Source organism: Oncorhynchus mykiss, chromosome 6, assembly GCF_057628025.1.
Source record: "Oncorhynchus mykiss isolate SJ-2025 chromosome 6, ASM5762802v1, whole genome shotgun sequence".
Classification (NCBI taxonomy): Eukaryota; Metazoa; Chordata; class Actinopteri; order Salmoniformes; family Salmonidae; genus Oncorhynchus; species Oncorhynchus mykiss.
The window spans coordinates 76,232,666-76,247,112 of record NC_143027.1 but is presented as its reverse complement, the minus strand read 5'-3'; the positions used below and the strand labels follow the sequence as shown (position 1 = coordinate 76,247,112).

General features: G+C 40.7%; 1 protein-coding gene across 1 annotated transcript in view; it reads left to right on the top strand.

Moving 5' to 3' along the window:
- LOC110526602 (TOX high mobility group box family member 3-like) overlaps positions 1–11,526 on the top strand; it is a 64,517-nt gene extending 52,991 nt beyond the window's left edge. Inside the window, exons 4-7 of the mRNA XM_021607704.3 lie at positions 5,336–5,596; positions 6,056–6,286; positions 6,932–7,012; positions 9,070–11,526. Of these exons, the coding sequence (XP_021463379.1) occupies positions 5,336–5,596; positions 6,056–6,286; positions 6,932–7,012; positions 9,070–9,921 (1,425 nt within the window). The 3' untranslated portion in view covers positions 9,922–11,526. The remainder of the gene's footprint in view (positions 1–5,335; positions 5,597–6,055; positions 6,287–6,931; positions 7,013–9,069) is intronic.
- Positions 11,527–14,447: the final 2,921 nt, after the last annotated feature.

The window sequence follows — 14,447 nt, the reverse complement described above, 5'->3', positions numbered from 1 at the left end:
CAAAAGGTCCCTTCTATGTGTCATATCTTCATAATTGGGTTAGAAATAGCCCAAATATCCCACTTGAGTAGAAATGAATATGGAGTAAAATGTATCTTTCTAGGTTTGTTGCCCAAAATTGATGCAGAGATGCATGTTTATTGTATTTACATGAATACATACTGACTATTTGCCAAAATCTAGTCAGTAGGAATCTAATCTGCATCATTTGCGCTACGTTCACCCTAATGACTTATTACACACACAAATTTAGCCAGCTAGACTAGTACATTCATCCACAGTTGTTTTCCTCTATAGCCAACACCCAGCAATGCCATGCAATTGGGTCTGACCTGGGGATTTGTAGCTGACTGTATGTACAGTATGGTTAATTACACCATGATAGTGTACAGATAGTCTATGAATGTAATCCCCTAGATTCTGACGCGTTACAAACCACTGTGTCTTGAATAAAATGGAAAATATGACCAGTGTTGCAGAAACATTGTTTTTTTTACACTCTCTTATCTTCCTTGCAAGCTGAGTAGCACTGACATCAGTTGTACATCCATTTCAGAGAGTGGATTTTTTTGTCATTTTTTTCTTCGTCCTGTTTCTTTTCTCTTTTTACTTTCAGCCAGACAGATGTTGTGACATATTGGGTCAGTCAGAAATGAAAGATATTCATGCAGGCATGCAATACTTGTAATGAAGTCTCAACCTGACCTTCTGTGTGATTGATTCTGTAATTTAGTTTTCTCAGGCAGCCAGCGCTTGAAATGAAATGATATCATGTTGAACAACTTTTAAATACCCACAGTGCACCGGGAGAAATGGGGGAAGGAAGGGTTTTGGGACGGGGGACATTAATTGTGGGAGAAGGGGATTTGTAACCCTTCATGGTCAGATAAAATGGGGTTGTGGAAGGGAAGAATTTGTTTTTGGGCTTGGAGGTTGGATGGAGAGGGGTTAGTCAGTGGATGGACTGTGACTGTGTATATGCGCAGCAGTATAATGTGAGGTTTGTTAAAGCCAGAGACAGGAGAGAGGAGTCGAAAAACAATTTATCTTCATGCTATTATAGCCTTTACCAGCATTCTAAATTCCATTTTTCTCATTTGGCTTAAGCACCAAGGTTCTGCGGCCAGGGAGCCGAAAAGGGAGGAGTAAGAAAATAAGATGGACCCGTTTAAAAGCACATGCAGTAAAGGACTATGTGCAGAGGACTGATAAACTATCTTTAATAGGACTGACCTTTCATGCTGGCGAAAGTTACTGGGGGACTCATCCTTATAATTACCATATAGATGATTTTACCCCTCTTCTGCAATGGAACATTTCCAAGAGCCTCTGTCGTTGATTGAATGGAAATTGAACTTGTTAACATTTTTTTCAGCCTGTTACGGCTCACACAGTGCCACTGGTAATAAATTTCCCACCTCCCCAAATTCTGATTCCAATATCTTCAAGAACAGACCCAAGGCTCTTTTCATTGACATCGCTGCTATTGAGATTTTATCTCTGGTACTTCTGAATGAGTAATGTTGCATTTTCAGTCCAGCTGCTGTGTTTATTAGCCAGTGTGTTGTGGAAGGGTCTCGGCTATTGTTGTTTTTTTTTATTGCATCTTATTCATAGTTGTTGGGGTGCTTTGGTGCAGAGGAGAGGATAGGATGTGTAGTCAAAGCCAACAACCTTCTATCAAACAAGCCAATATGCTTGTGACAGCTTGACAGGTACACATGACTTGCTGTGTATCATTTTGCTGCTGGCTCCTTGAGCTTGAGGTTTTTAAAAGGCATAGATGTTGAGAGACTGATTGATTGATTGGAGAGTAGATTGCATAGACTCTGGGTTTACTTGTGTTTGATACACATGTCCATGTATACAAACACACACACACACACACACACACACACACACACACTAGTTGGATGGAGCCTGATAGGGGACAGAAGAGAAGGGGTTGGCTTGTCACATCTGGCCACTGTGCATTCGAGATAAGGACTTATTTACTGATTTATGATGACTATCAAGCTATCTTCTTAGATGTCTGCTGTGACTGCAGACAATATCTGCGTCCCAAAGGCACCCTATTCCCTTCATAGTGCACTTTGTGCCCTGGTTAAAAGTATACACTATATAAAGAATAGGGTGCCATTTGGGATGCAGACAATATTCCAATTAAAATGCAAATGAGAGGACAGAAGGACATAAATTAACAGACTTGTTGCAGATTCACACATTACAATCACAGCCACTGTAGCTGGAAATGATGATATCCTTTCTCAGGGACTAGTACTATCCAGGGGTGTTTTGATAGTATGGTTAACATAGATGTGTTAACATTAGGCCTAAGCTAGGGTATGTTCACCTACTCTATAATCACTCACTCCTCTTCAAACTTTGTTTGTACAGCTTTTCTGTTACATACAGCATATATGTTACACACATTTTACATACATGGTCATTTTTCAACACTGAAGTTACATAGCAAATATATAGTTTTTTCATATAGATTACATTAATAACTCTTTTAGGTAAATAGTTGTGAGTTGTAAAGAGCCATAGATGTATTTATAGCCACCAGTCCAGTTTATAATATTATACAACTATAGTCTTTTTAGCAAGCTGGGTTATGTGATATTATTGTAACACTAGTGTAAGCTATTTCACCACAAACCCATTTACAAAAAGGCCAGCTATCACTAAAGCCAGCAAACACAAGATACATTTTGAAAGGCAAACGATCTTTGAATGCTATGACCGTCGCTGTTATGAAGAAAACTCAACATTTGACACAAATGGCAGGATGTGTCATTGCTCTAAGTGATATTGCATCATTGTGATATTGTGTTGAAGTGTTGAAATGTTGTTACAAAGATAGTCATGGCTAAAGAGCTCAGTGTGTTTCATCTGTGATGCTCTCAATGAGCAGAGAGTCACTACTGGAGGTGACAATGAGACTTACACATCAAGTGGAACGGTTTCAAACTGAAGATATGTAAGTCAACATTACATCGCTATCCCATTGCTCAAGTTTATTTCACTATTTATTCAAAGAGAGAATTGAATGGTTGGCATGTTTTATTTCACTATTTATTCAAAGAGCGAATTGAATGGTTGGCATGTTTTATTTCACTATTTATTCAAAGAGCGAATTGAATGGTTGGCATGTTTTATTTCACTATTTATTCAAAGAGAGAATTGAATGGTTGGCATGTTTTATTTCACTATTTATTCAAAGAGCGAATTGAATGGTTGGCATGTTTTATTTCACTATTTATTCAAAGAGAGAATTGAATGGTTGGCATGTTTTATTTCACTATTTATTCAAAGAGCAAATTGAATGGTTGGCATGTTTTATTTCACTATTTATTCAAAGAGCAAATTGAATGGTTGGCATGTTTTATTTCACTATTTATTCAAAGAGCAAATTGAATGGTTGGCATGTTTTATTTCACTATTTATTCAAAGAGCGAATTGAATGGTTGGCATGTTTTATTTCACTATTTATTCAAAGAGCAAATTGAATGGTTGGCATGTTTTATTTCACTATTTATTCAAAGAGAGAATTGAATGGTTGGCATGTTTTATTTCACTATTTATTCAAAGAGAGAATTGAGTGGTTGGCATGTTTTATTTCACTATTTATTCAAAGAGAGAATTGAATGGTTGGCATGTTTTATTTCACTATTTATTCAAAGAGAGAATTGAATGGTTGGCATGTTTTATTTCACTATTTATTCAAAGAGAGAATTGAATGGTTGGCATGTTTTATTTCACTATTTATTCAAAGAGAGAATTGAATGGTTGGCATGTTTTATTTCACTATTTATTCAAAGAGAGAATTGAGTGGTTGGCATGTTTTATTTCACTATTTATTCAAATAGAGAATTGAATGGTTGGCATGTTTTATTTCACTATTTATTCAAAGAGAGAATTGAATGGTTGGCATGTTTGCATCATTAAATGGTATTCTATTCCGTCTCTGGTGGAGTATTTCTATGTAAATATTGAATACATATCTGCCTTGTAGACTGATTTATGAGAGGTAGTAGACATGGCACATGAGAAAGATGGGAGACAAATGGATTGTAAATTCAGTATGTTTCTGTTCTGAGAAGGTGTTTGAATATTGTTTTGAAGACAGGGTTCGTAAGGTTCTCTCAATAAAGCAAGGTGTGTGGGTATATGATATGATGTGTTGATGTTGGGAGAGATGGATTTTGTGCTGCTGCTGAATACCAGATGGATGTTACTCAGGGAGAACACACGAACACACACACACACACACACACCACACAAACACACACACCTCCCAAACAAACCACATGTTTGTTGTGTTCGGTTATTTTTCACTATTCCCTGCCATCTCTGCTGCACCGCTGATCATTCTCCCCTCTGAGAGAATGGCAGGCCATGTAATTCCATCCTCTGTGCAATCAATGCAAACACCTACCTATTCCTCTCTCTTGACACAAAGAGCTTTTGAAAACCATAATGTTTAATCTGGAAAATATATTAGAAAATGTGAAGATGGTATGATATACCCACAACGGTAAAAAGAGGAAGAAAAATGCCCATGACATGCCAATCGTATCTTTCAGCCAGTTGATTTATAGAGTTGATTATATAGAAATATTTTTTCACTCTTTGGCAGTTAAAGTATGATCTATGAAACCTGCCAGCAGATAGCATTTAATTTCGAAACATACTGGAGGAGGTATCGTTTTGTGCCCCCATCTGCCAGCCAGGGGAAATGTATAACCTTCAAAATGTCAGACTTCACAGAAATGTATAGCATTTTTATTTGTTGCATGGGCATTAAATCCAAAAACTCTTTGAGGTAGTCATTGTGCATACAAATGTTTTTGTCCTGGCATTTGAGGTTATGTAGCCTAACCATCTCAAGGGTACTAACTCAGTCCATTATACACCAGAGTCTGAGCAGTCAAAGCTGTGCCACAGATTTCCATACAATAAAGTGTTGTGAACCGTATCAATTGAGCTGTGAAGCCATCTATTAATGGCAGATCAAACTGGCGACTCAGGTTTCAAGATAATTCATCAAAGTTGATAATGGGAGAAGTTAAAGACCCAGGGCCATGTGTTATGTTATGTGATGCATTGTGGCCATGTGACAGTCTGGAAGAATGTGATGACCAGATTATTTTACTGCTATGCTCTGGTCCAATATCTGTTTGTGCTGTATTGCCAAGTCCTACTTGGTTGTGATGCCAAACAAATGGCTATATAGCACAAACAGATCTGGTACAAGGCTACAGATACAGTACAGTCTCTTACAAGATGCTGTCATATTTACTGACGTTTCCCTCTTTCTCCTCTGATTCAGAACATGCAGGGCCACCTCCGCCAGTACCCCCCTAATCCCGCCATGGTCATGAGATCCATCATCAGCATGAACAACCCCAATGGTATGATGTCCCGTAACCAGCTGACCACCATCAACCAGTCCCAGCTCAGCGCCCAGCTGGGCCTGAACATGACAGGACCCAAAATCCCCCATACTTCGCCCTCACCACCAACCAGCAAGTCGGCCACGCCCTCACCCTCCAGCTCTATCAACGAGGACGACCAAGACCAGGACAATAGGGTGAGTGAGGAAAACTCTATGAAAGGGCCTTAAATAAAAACACATTTTAAAGAAGGCTGTACTAAGACTGTGCTCACTTTAGTGTGAAATAGACCTGATTGAATAGCACAGTGACTGCTTGATATTCATATACATTTGTTGAGGGTGGTTGTGTTAGTAAAGTGTCACATGCACATTTGGGCTCCTGAGTGGCGCAGCATCTCAGTGCAAGCGGCGTCACTGCAGTCCCTGGCTTAAATCCAGGCTGCATCACATCCGGCCGTGATTGGGAGTCCCATAGGGCGGCGCACAATTGGCCCAGCGTCGTCCAGGTTTGGCAGGGGTAGGCCGTCATTGTAAATAAGAATTTGTTCTTAACTGACTTGCCTAGTTTAACAAAATAAAATTATTTTGGCACTACAACATGTCACCATTGAATTGCATTAATCTGTCTAAACCAGATCACTCTTCTTGTAACAGGTAATGGCGGGAGAGAAGCGCCCAGCACCAGATGCTGGGAAGAAGCCCAAGACCCCCAAGAAGAAGAAGAAGAAGGACCCCAACGAGCCCCAGAAGCCAGTTTCAGCCTACGCCCTGTTCTTCAGAGACACACAGGCCGCCATTAAGGGTCAAAACCCCAACGCCACCTTCGGAGAGGTTTCCAAGATAGTGGCCTCCATGTGGGATGGCTTGGGAGAGGAACAGAAGCAGGTAATCCATCATTATCTGTCAGAACAATCCTACACTATGACATTTACTCCACTGGGTCTGCATTCACAAAGGCTGTGTTTACACAGGCAGCTCAATTCTGATCTTTTTCTCACTAATTGGTCTTTTGACGATCTGATGTGATTGGTCAAAAGACCAATTAGTGGAATAAAAAACTAATCTGAATTGGGATACCTGTGTAAACGCAGCCATAGCATCTCAGACTAGGAGTGTTGATATAGAATCAGTTTAGCCTTTTAGATCATACTGAATACGATTATATATGAACAGGACAGGGGAGACTTACCAGATCCTGAATGAGCACTTCTACTCTGAGATTCTTTGTGAATACGGGCCCTTGACTTTTATATCTGATTGAGAAGCAAATGCATGATGATCAGTAATTAGCAGTAATTGCTCTAAGGGGATGCATGAAGTCAGATTGTATAATTTCTCCCGCCCGCTCTTTTCCCAATCAATATGTGGAGAGCTACAGAAATAAATCGATGAATATAGACATCAAAAGAAGAAGGCTGTTTAGTCAGTTATATTGTGCTTCCTATGCCTGCATCTAGATGTTGTATCTCTTTACAGAGTGATCCTTTGTTTGTCACCTGTCGTTCACACCTGTCCGTCTTGTCATAACAGGGCTATAAAAGCAAAACAGAGGCTGCTAAAAAGGAATATTTAAAAGCCCTCGCTGCCTACCGCGCCAGCCTGGTTTCAAAGGTGAGACACTGCTTTCACTTTTCAGCCAACAGAAGTGTGAACTGCTGGAAAGAAGCCCAATACCCCTACTTTTATTTCTGACTTTCTGACTGTTATATTTTTGATTTGACTTGATTATTATTGATATTTGTACGGCATTCTTGAGTAGCACTTGCAAGGTAGCATTTCACTGTACCATTTATACATGCAGTATCCTGTGCATGTGACAAATATACATTGATTTGATTTGAATTTCATTGTGATAAGTAGTAAACTTACAGTTGAAGTCGGAAGTTTACATACACTTAGGAGTCATTAAAACTCATTTTTCCACCACTCCACAAATTTCTTGTTAACAAACTATAGTTTTGGCAAGTCGGTTAGGACATCTACTTTGTGCATGACACAAGTCATTTTTCCAACAATTGTTTACAGACAGATTATTTCACTTATAATTCACTGTATTACAATTCCAGTGGGTCAGAACTCAGCAATTTCCAAATGCCTGAAGGTACCACATTCATCTGTACAAACAATAGTACGCAAGTATGAACACCATGGGACCACGCAGCCATCATACCGCTCAGGAAGGAGACGCGTTCTGTCTCCTAGAGATAAACGTACTTTGGTGCGAAAAGTGCAAATCAATCCCAGAACAACATCAAAGGACCTTGTGAAGATGCTGGAGGAAACAGGTACAAAAGTATCTAGGTCCACAGTAAACCGAGTCCTATATCGCCATAACCAGAAAGGCCGCTCAGAAAAGAAGAAGCCACTGTTAAAAAAAACGCCATTAAAAAGAAAGACTACGGTTTGCAACTGCACATGGGGACAAAGGTCGTATTTTTTGGAGAAATGTCCTCTGGTCTGATGAAACAAAAAATAGAACTGTTTGACCACAATGACCATCGTTATGTTTGGAGGAAAAAGGGGGAGGCTTGCAAGGCGAAGAACACCATCCCAACCGTGAAGCACGGGGTGGCAGCATCATGTTGTGGGGGTACTTTGCTGCAGGAGGGACTGGTGCACTTCACAAAATAGATGGCAAGACTACGGTTTGCAACTGCACATGGGGGACAAAGGTCGTATTTTTTGGAGAAATGTCCTCTGGTCTGATGAAACAAAAAATAGAACTGTTTGACCACAATGACCATCGTTATGTTTGGAGGAAAAAGGGGGAGGCTTGCAAGGCGAAGAACACCATCCCAACCGTGAAGCACGGGGTGGCAGCATCATGTTGTGGGGGTACTTTGCTGCAGGAGGGACTGGTGCACTTCACAAAATAGATGGCATCATGAGGAATGAAAATTATCTCCAGACATCAGTCAGGAGGTTAAAGCTTGGTCGCAAACGGGTCTTCCAAATGGACAATGACCCCAAGCATACTTCCAAAGTAGTGGCAAAAAAGCCCTAACCTCAATTCTATAGAAAATGTGTGGGCATAACTGAAAAAGCATGTACGAGCAAGGAGGACTACAAACCTGACTCAGTTAAACCAGCTCTGTCAGGAGGAATGGGTCAAAATTCACCTGACTCAGTTAAACCAGCTCTGTCAGGAGGAATGGGTCAAAATTCACCTAACTTATTGTGGGAAGCTTGTGGAAGGCTACCCGAAACGTTTGACCCAAGTTAAACAACTTAAAGGCAATGCTACCAAATACTAATTGAGTGTATGTAAATTTCTTACCCACTGGGATTGTGATGAAAGAAATAAAAGCTGAAATAAATAATTCTCTCTACTATTATTCTGACATTGGACATTCTTAAAATAAAGTGGTGATCCCAATTGACCTAAGACAGGGAATTTTTACTAGGATTGAATTGTGAAAAACTGAGTTTAAATGTATTTGGCTATGGTGTATGTAAACTTCCGACTTCAACTGTAGATATTCAAATCTTCCTGCACGAACTGCATCAACATCCTGAATCTTTTCAAGATTACAATCTTAGAAAAGTAAGAGGCTTTATAGCTTTACGTTGTTACCTCAGGCTATTGTCGAAATAAACATATTTGTTTAGTGAGTAAGTCTAGTGTCCATTCCTAGTCTGTATCTAACATGCTGTTGTTTCGCTTCCAGGCTGCCCAGGAATCAGCAGAGGCTCAGACCATCCGTTCAGTCCAGCAGACCCTGGCCTCCACCAGCCTGTCCCCAGGTCTGATGCTGCCTTCGCCACTCTCCCAGCACCCGTCCATGTCCTCTATGTCCTCCATGGCTCAGGCTCTCCAGAACGGCATGCCACGGGCCATCGCCCCCAAGCCGCTGCAGATGAGGATGGGGGGCAACCAGATCGTGACCTCGGTGACGGTGCAGCACCAGAACATGACCAACGGTGTGCCATCCCAGCTGCTGAACCAGATGGGTGGAGGTGGTGGAGGAGGGGCCATGGTGGCCGGGGCCCAGCCCACGGCCGTGTCCCAGATGAGCCCTCCCATGCAGGGTGGCGTGGGGGGGCACATGCAGCAGCTGCAGCAGCAGCAGACACAGCAGCAGCAGATGCAGCAACACCTGCAGCACCACCAGATGCAGCAGCAGCAGATGCACCACCAGCAGATCCAGCAGCAGATGCAGCATCAGCATTTCCAGCACCACCTCCAACAGCAGTTGCAGCAACACAACATGCAGCAACAGCAGCAGCAACAACAACAACAACAACAGCAGCAGCAGCAGAGGCATGACATGCAACAACAGCAACTGCAACTCCACCAGATGCAGATGCAGCAGCTCCACCAGCAGCAGATGCAGCAGCATCTCCAACAACAGCAGCAACAGCACCAGTCCCAGTGTTCCCCACCACAGCACTCACCCAGCACGCCTCAATCAGTGGGGGGCTCCGCCTCCATGGGCAGTCCCCAACCCGCCTCACAGCAGCCACACCCATCCCAGATCCAGGCCCACGCCCAGGTTCTGTCCCAGGTCTCCATCTACTGAGCCAAATGAATGGAAGATATCTATCTTATCTCAAAGAAGAGGAATAGAAATAAAAGCATAATTTCCACATTGCTTTTCTAAGTTGCACTTAAGAAGTGTGTAAGAATTAGAATGTTTTACAAAGAACTTGTCCATTGTTATAGACGGATATGAATACCTACGTAGACGTGTAAAGGGGCAGATAACTTAGCTGGATTTTGTCTATAAAATAGGCTGCGCTATGAGGAAAAGTCGGTAGGCAAATGCCCATTGATTGTTTATTGTTTGTTTTCTTGTCCTTCTCCGCTCAATAGTCAATTCAAAACTGACTTTGGGCACATTTGTGAAAAGACTGGTATACCTGACTCACACAGGGGAAGGGATGCCCTGTTTTTATTTAACGATAGAGCTTTATTTATGGGGTCAAAGTTGTCCGTTCAGCTCAACTACTGGACACATTGAATGGATTTCAACAGGCATTTTTGCAGCTCTAACCTCTCCCAGAGAAGAACACCTGAACTGAATGAGTTACAGGTACCATACTGGAGACCAGTAATCCACACATTAAACTTGTTTCCACACTGGCCATTATATTATGAGACTTTCTAAATTTTTTCCATTTTTCTCTTGCCCTACATTCCTGCAGATGTAACTGTTTAACAAATTGCCTAAGGGAAATTCTCCATTAATCCATCATGCATTTCAGGCCAATGTGATATTTGAGCGCATTCATCCTATGGCATGAAGGCAAGAGACAATATCTTAAGGAAAAAGGGAACTGAAAAATGTCTTGGGGATGGGGGATTGTGGGGGTTGCTGGATGGAGGAATGGAAGAATGGACAGACTGAGAGACATAAACTGCCATAAGATCATTTATGTCATCATATGTCATCAAACTGTAAATGTAACCTGCTGTAAGTGTTTTGTAGAGTTGGGGACCTCCTCTTTTCACTAAAATACCCATTTGCTCAAAAAGTGTGTGTAAAACTGGCACTCCAAAAAATCCTCCTTTTATGTATTTGTTTTTACCTCAGATGTTTAACAATTAAATTATGTTTTTATTTGGTGTGATAAAGGGGATATTTTATGGTAAATGAAAAATTCCACGATCAAGGTTGATGGTTTCATGATTGATTGATGTATTTTTACACTACGTACTCCTTGATACTACAAAACTTATCAAAAGTAAGAAGAAGTAGCAGAGACACTTTGTTGCACTGTCAGAGCCAATTGAAAAGGCAATGAGGGTATTTTCTTGTCAGATGAAGTGATATATCCATGATGAAAAGAGAAAAGTTGTACATTTTTCATATCACCTGTTGTAAAGTTTTAATATGTGAGGCTGTAATTAAAACATTGGTAAAATGACCTGTGGATTGCTATATCACGTAGTGCATTTCTGCTCTTTTATACTTTTTTATGAGTTAAAATAGCAGCAATTAATTTGTTTGTATTTTGCTTACAGATAAAAATCCAACTGATTTTTGAAAACTGTGCATAGAATAAATACATTTCAGTATGAATATTCTACTTGTTTTTCAGCTGTTAATAGGACAATTAATTTAACATTTGAGCTTAAATGAAAACACAACCAGAGACATTCCATCAATTATACGATTACTAGCCATAATTTTGTATGACGTCTCCTTATTGTTAGATATTGAAAAATGTGTGATTTCAACATGATTTCAACATGGAGTACCAACCATTGTAACTGTGTCAAACAAACAGTGTTGAGACTGGAAAGAGTCAGCATGTAACTGGTGCTTGTCTCAATAACAGTCCTCATTCTCACTGACAAATGTTTTGGATTTTGACTCTTTCTTCACCAGGAACTAACCGTTTCGTACCACCACATATTAACTACTTCATTTCTAAGATAGCCTATCATCAGGGGGCTCTGAGCTTACATCAACATGGAGAGTGAGTGGGGGAGGGAAGACTGACAAACAATAATCATCATATATCCACAATGAGCAGCAAAGCCATTAGACTATGTAGGGGGAGAGACATTTATTTTTAACCAAACCTGTAAAAAAATTGTGAAATAAAACTCATGCATATTTTATACCGCCGATTTATATCATTTTAAAATTGTGGCTTTGTATTCAATTAGTTCGTTTGAAAAGGCATTTGTAATTTGGATTTTGAGGGCTGGCTGCTGTTGCTTAGTGTGTAGTGATTGGCTCTTCATCGCTGTGTGGAGCAACGGAGTCCATTTCTCCGTCCGGCGTGATTAATTGCAGCATCTGTCCTGTCAGAAGGCAGTAGTGAAGAGGTCCGCAGGAAAACTGCAAATAAGCTCTGGCAACAGCCTAAAAGCGCTTATGATGAAATGAAAATGAAAAACAGCAAGTGCCGTCCATGACCTGAATCTCAATAGGAGGGAGGTGGGGGGGAAGGAATGAGAGAAAATGTTGAGTGGGGTGTCCATGGCGACCAAACACATGCTTAAAAACACAGTAATGAGGCGGAGGGAAATGGCTAATATTATTCTGAACAGATTCGCGGCAGAGCTTTCATTAATAATGCATGGAGCTCCTTGTTATTCCATAACCCCACAGCACGGTCACTGTGTGGACAAATATCTCACAGCCAGGGATGGGAGTTTTGGGACTGTTCAATAAAAAGGTTACAGATTTATTTTCAAAACATTGTTAGTAGCCTACATCCTCAACATACATTTTAAATGATTACTGTTGAGTAAGTCTTCTTTGGGAGACTGACTGGATTAGATTGAAGACCTAGCTGAATATATTTCACTTGCTTTCAGTGGACTTCCATTGAGGTTTTCTGCAGGCATTTACACTACATCACAACCAGTGTATTTATCTACATTTGCAGAAATAGGCTAGTGCAAAATGTATAATAAATGATTCCTCCTCACAATTTGCCAGTTTTGATAACAAACCTAACATAATAAGTCATATGATAGGCTATATCAGGGATGGGCAACATTTGAAGGCCCTCTGATATATTTCCACAAAAAAAACTCAGTCGTGGTCTCAACTTACTGTTTACAAGTTAGAATCGTAGAATACACAAGGTGCAATTTCGAAATGTGGCTGTGCATCAGCAGTTTTTCTCTTGTTATGTCAGTCACTGATAGTCACTCAATTAGCCCATGTCAGCTAATTTGTTTTCGATTGGTAAGTTAGTCTAGCGGCCAGTGATCTAAACGTAATAAATCATGGTTAAATTACCGGCTGGGGGGCCCCCATTAATTTTGTTAGTCAGTCTTACTCAGATATCATATCAAAAACTGCAAACATTTCTTTCCACCTATGGCAAAATGTGTAGAATTTTTGTAAATTAGCTGTAAAACATCACATTTTCCTCTCCGACCCATTGCCAATTCACTCCGCCCTATGTCAAAATGTGCAGAAATGTACTTTAATTCTCAAGAGGAGGGGCTGCTAAAATGTTTTGCTCGCAACTGCTGCCCCTCATGATGCGTTTAGATTTGTTTGGCCCCTACCACCATCAAAGTTGCCCAACCCTGGGCTATATGCTTCATGCATAACCTGAGCCAGTTGCCTTCATCCGTATTCGGGTCTTATGCCTCATATGCTTGGCGTTGTGTTAGAGGAAGCCTGAGGAGCCAGACGTGGAACCTATATGATCCCTATATTTTAATGATTTATTTGGGTCCTGTGTTTTCCTGTTCAATGCACAGATACAATGTAGCCACAACAATAGCCCTGCTGCTACTAACTCCTAGTCCCCCAAACACCCAGACCCACGTAGGCTTGGACCATACCCCACACCCAAGCTACAGCCAATATCTGTGTCTGGACTTGGACTCCAACTCTGTTGTGCAGAGTTACTGACCTGACACTTTGCCCATCAAAACTATGTCTAATATAAAAAGCACGCAGCCTTTGGGTGTGTCTGAAATTGCACCCTATTCCTTTCATACAGATGCAGGATCTTAATTTGATCACCCTTTTGCAGGAGAACTTTCCTGCAATAGAGGAAATGTAAAACTTGTAGTGTATTTGAGGTTTAAAAAGGCTTCTGAAGTTTGTAAATTCACCTTGATTTTAAATTTGATTTTCCTTTACAAAAAATGTATTAACCTCCGATAAAATGTCAGTTAATTATAATCCACATAATAATTCACAATGCTGCAGGATTATTTTCCTGCTGTAGCAAACTCTCAAATGAAGATCCTACATCTGTAGTGCACTACTTTTGACCAGAGCCCTATGCAAACCCTGGTCAAAAATAGTGCACCATATAGTCCTAGTCGGTATTAAATAGAACGTTGCGGCCCCGCCCGCATGTGGAGAAAACAACCCATGGTTACCTAATTGGCTTACAGCAAACACGTGACCTTTTTCAAACTTAATTTTCTTTTTGTCTGCTTGTTTTAGTCAGTTACAAAACTACATTTAAGAAAAATACGTCTCAAGATTACTTTTCAACATTGCCTGCTCCCAAGCGTTCTCACTACTTAGAAAAATGTAGTATTGCAGGGCCTCCCTCATGCCCCATTTTTTGATGGCGCTAACCGTAGCCACGCAACAACACAAACAAACAGACT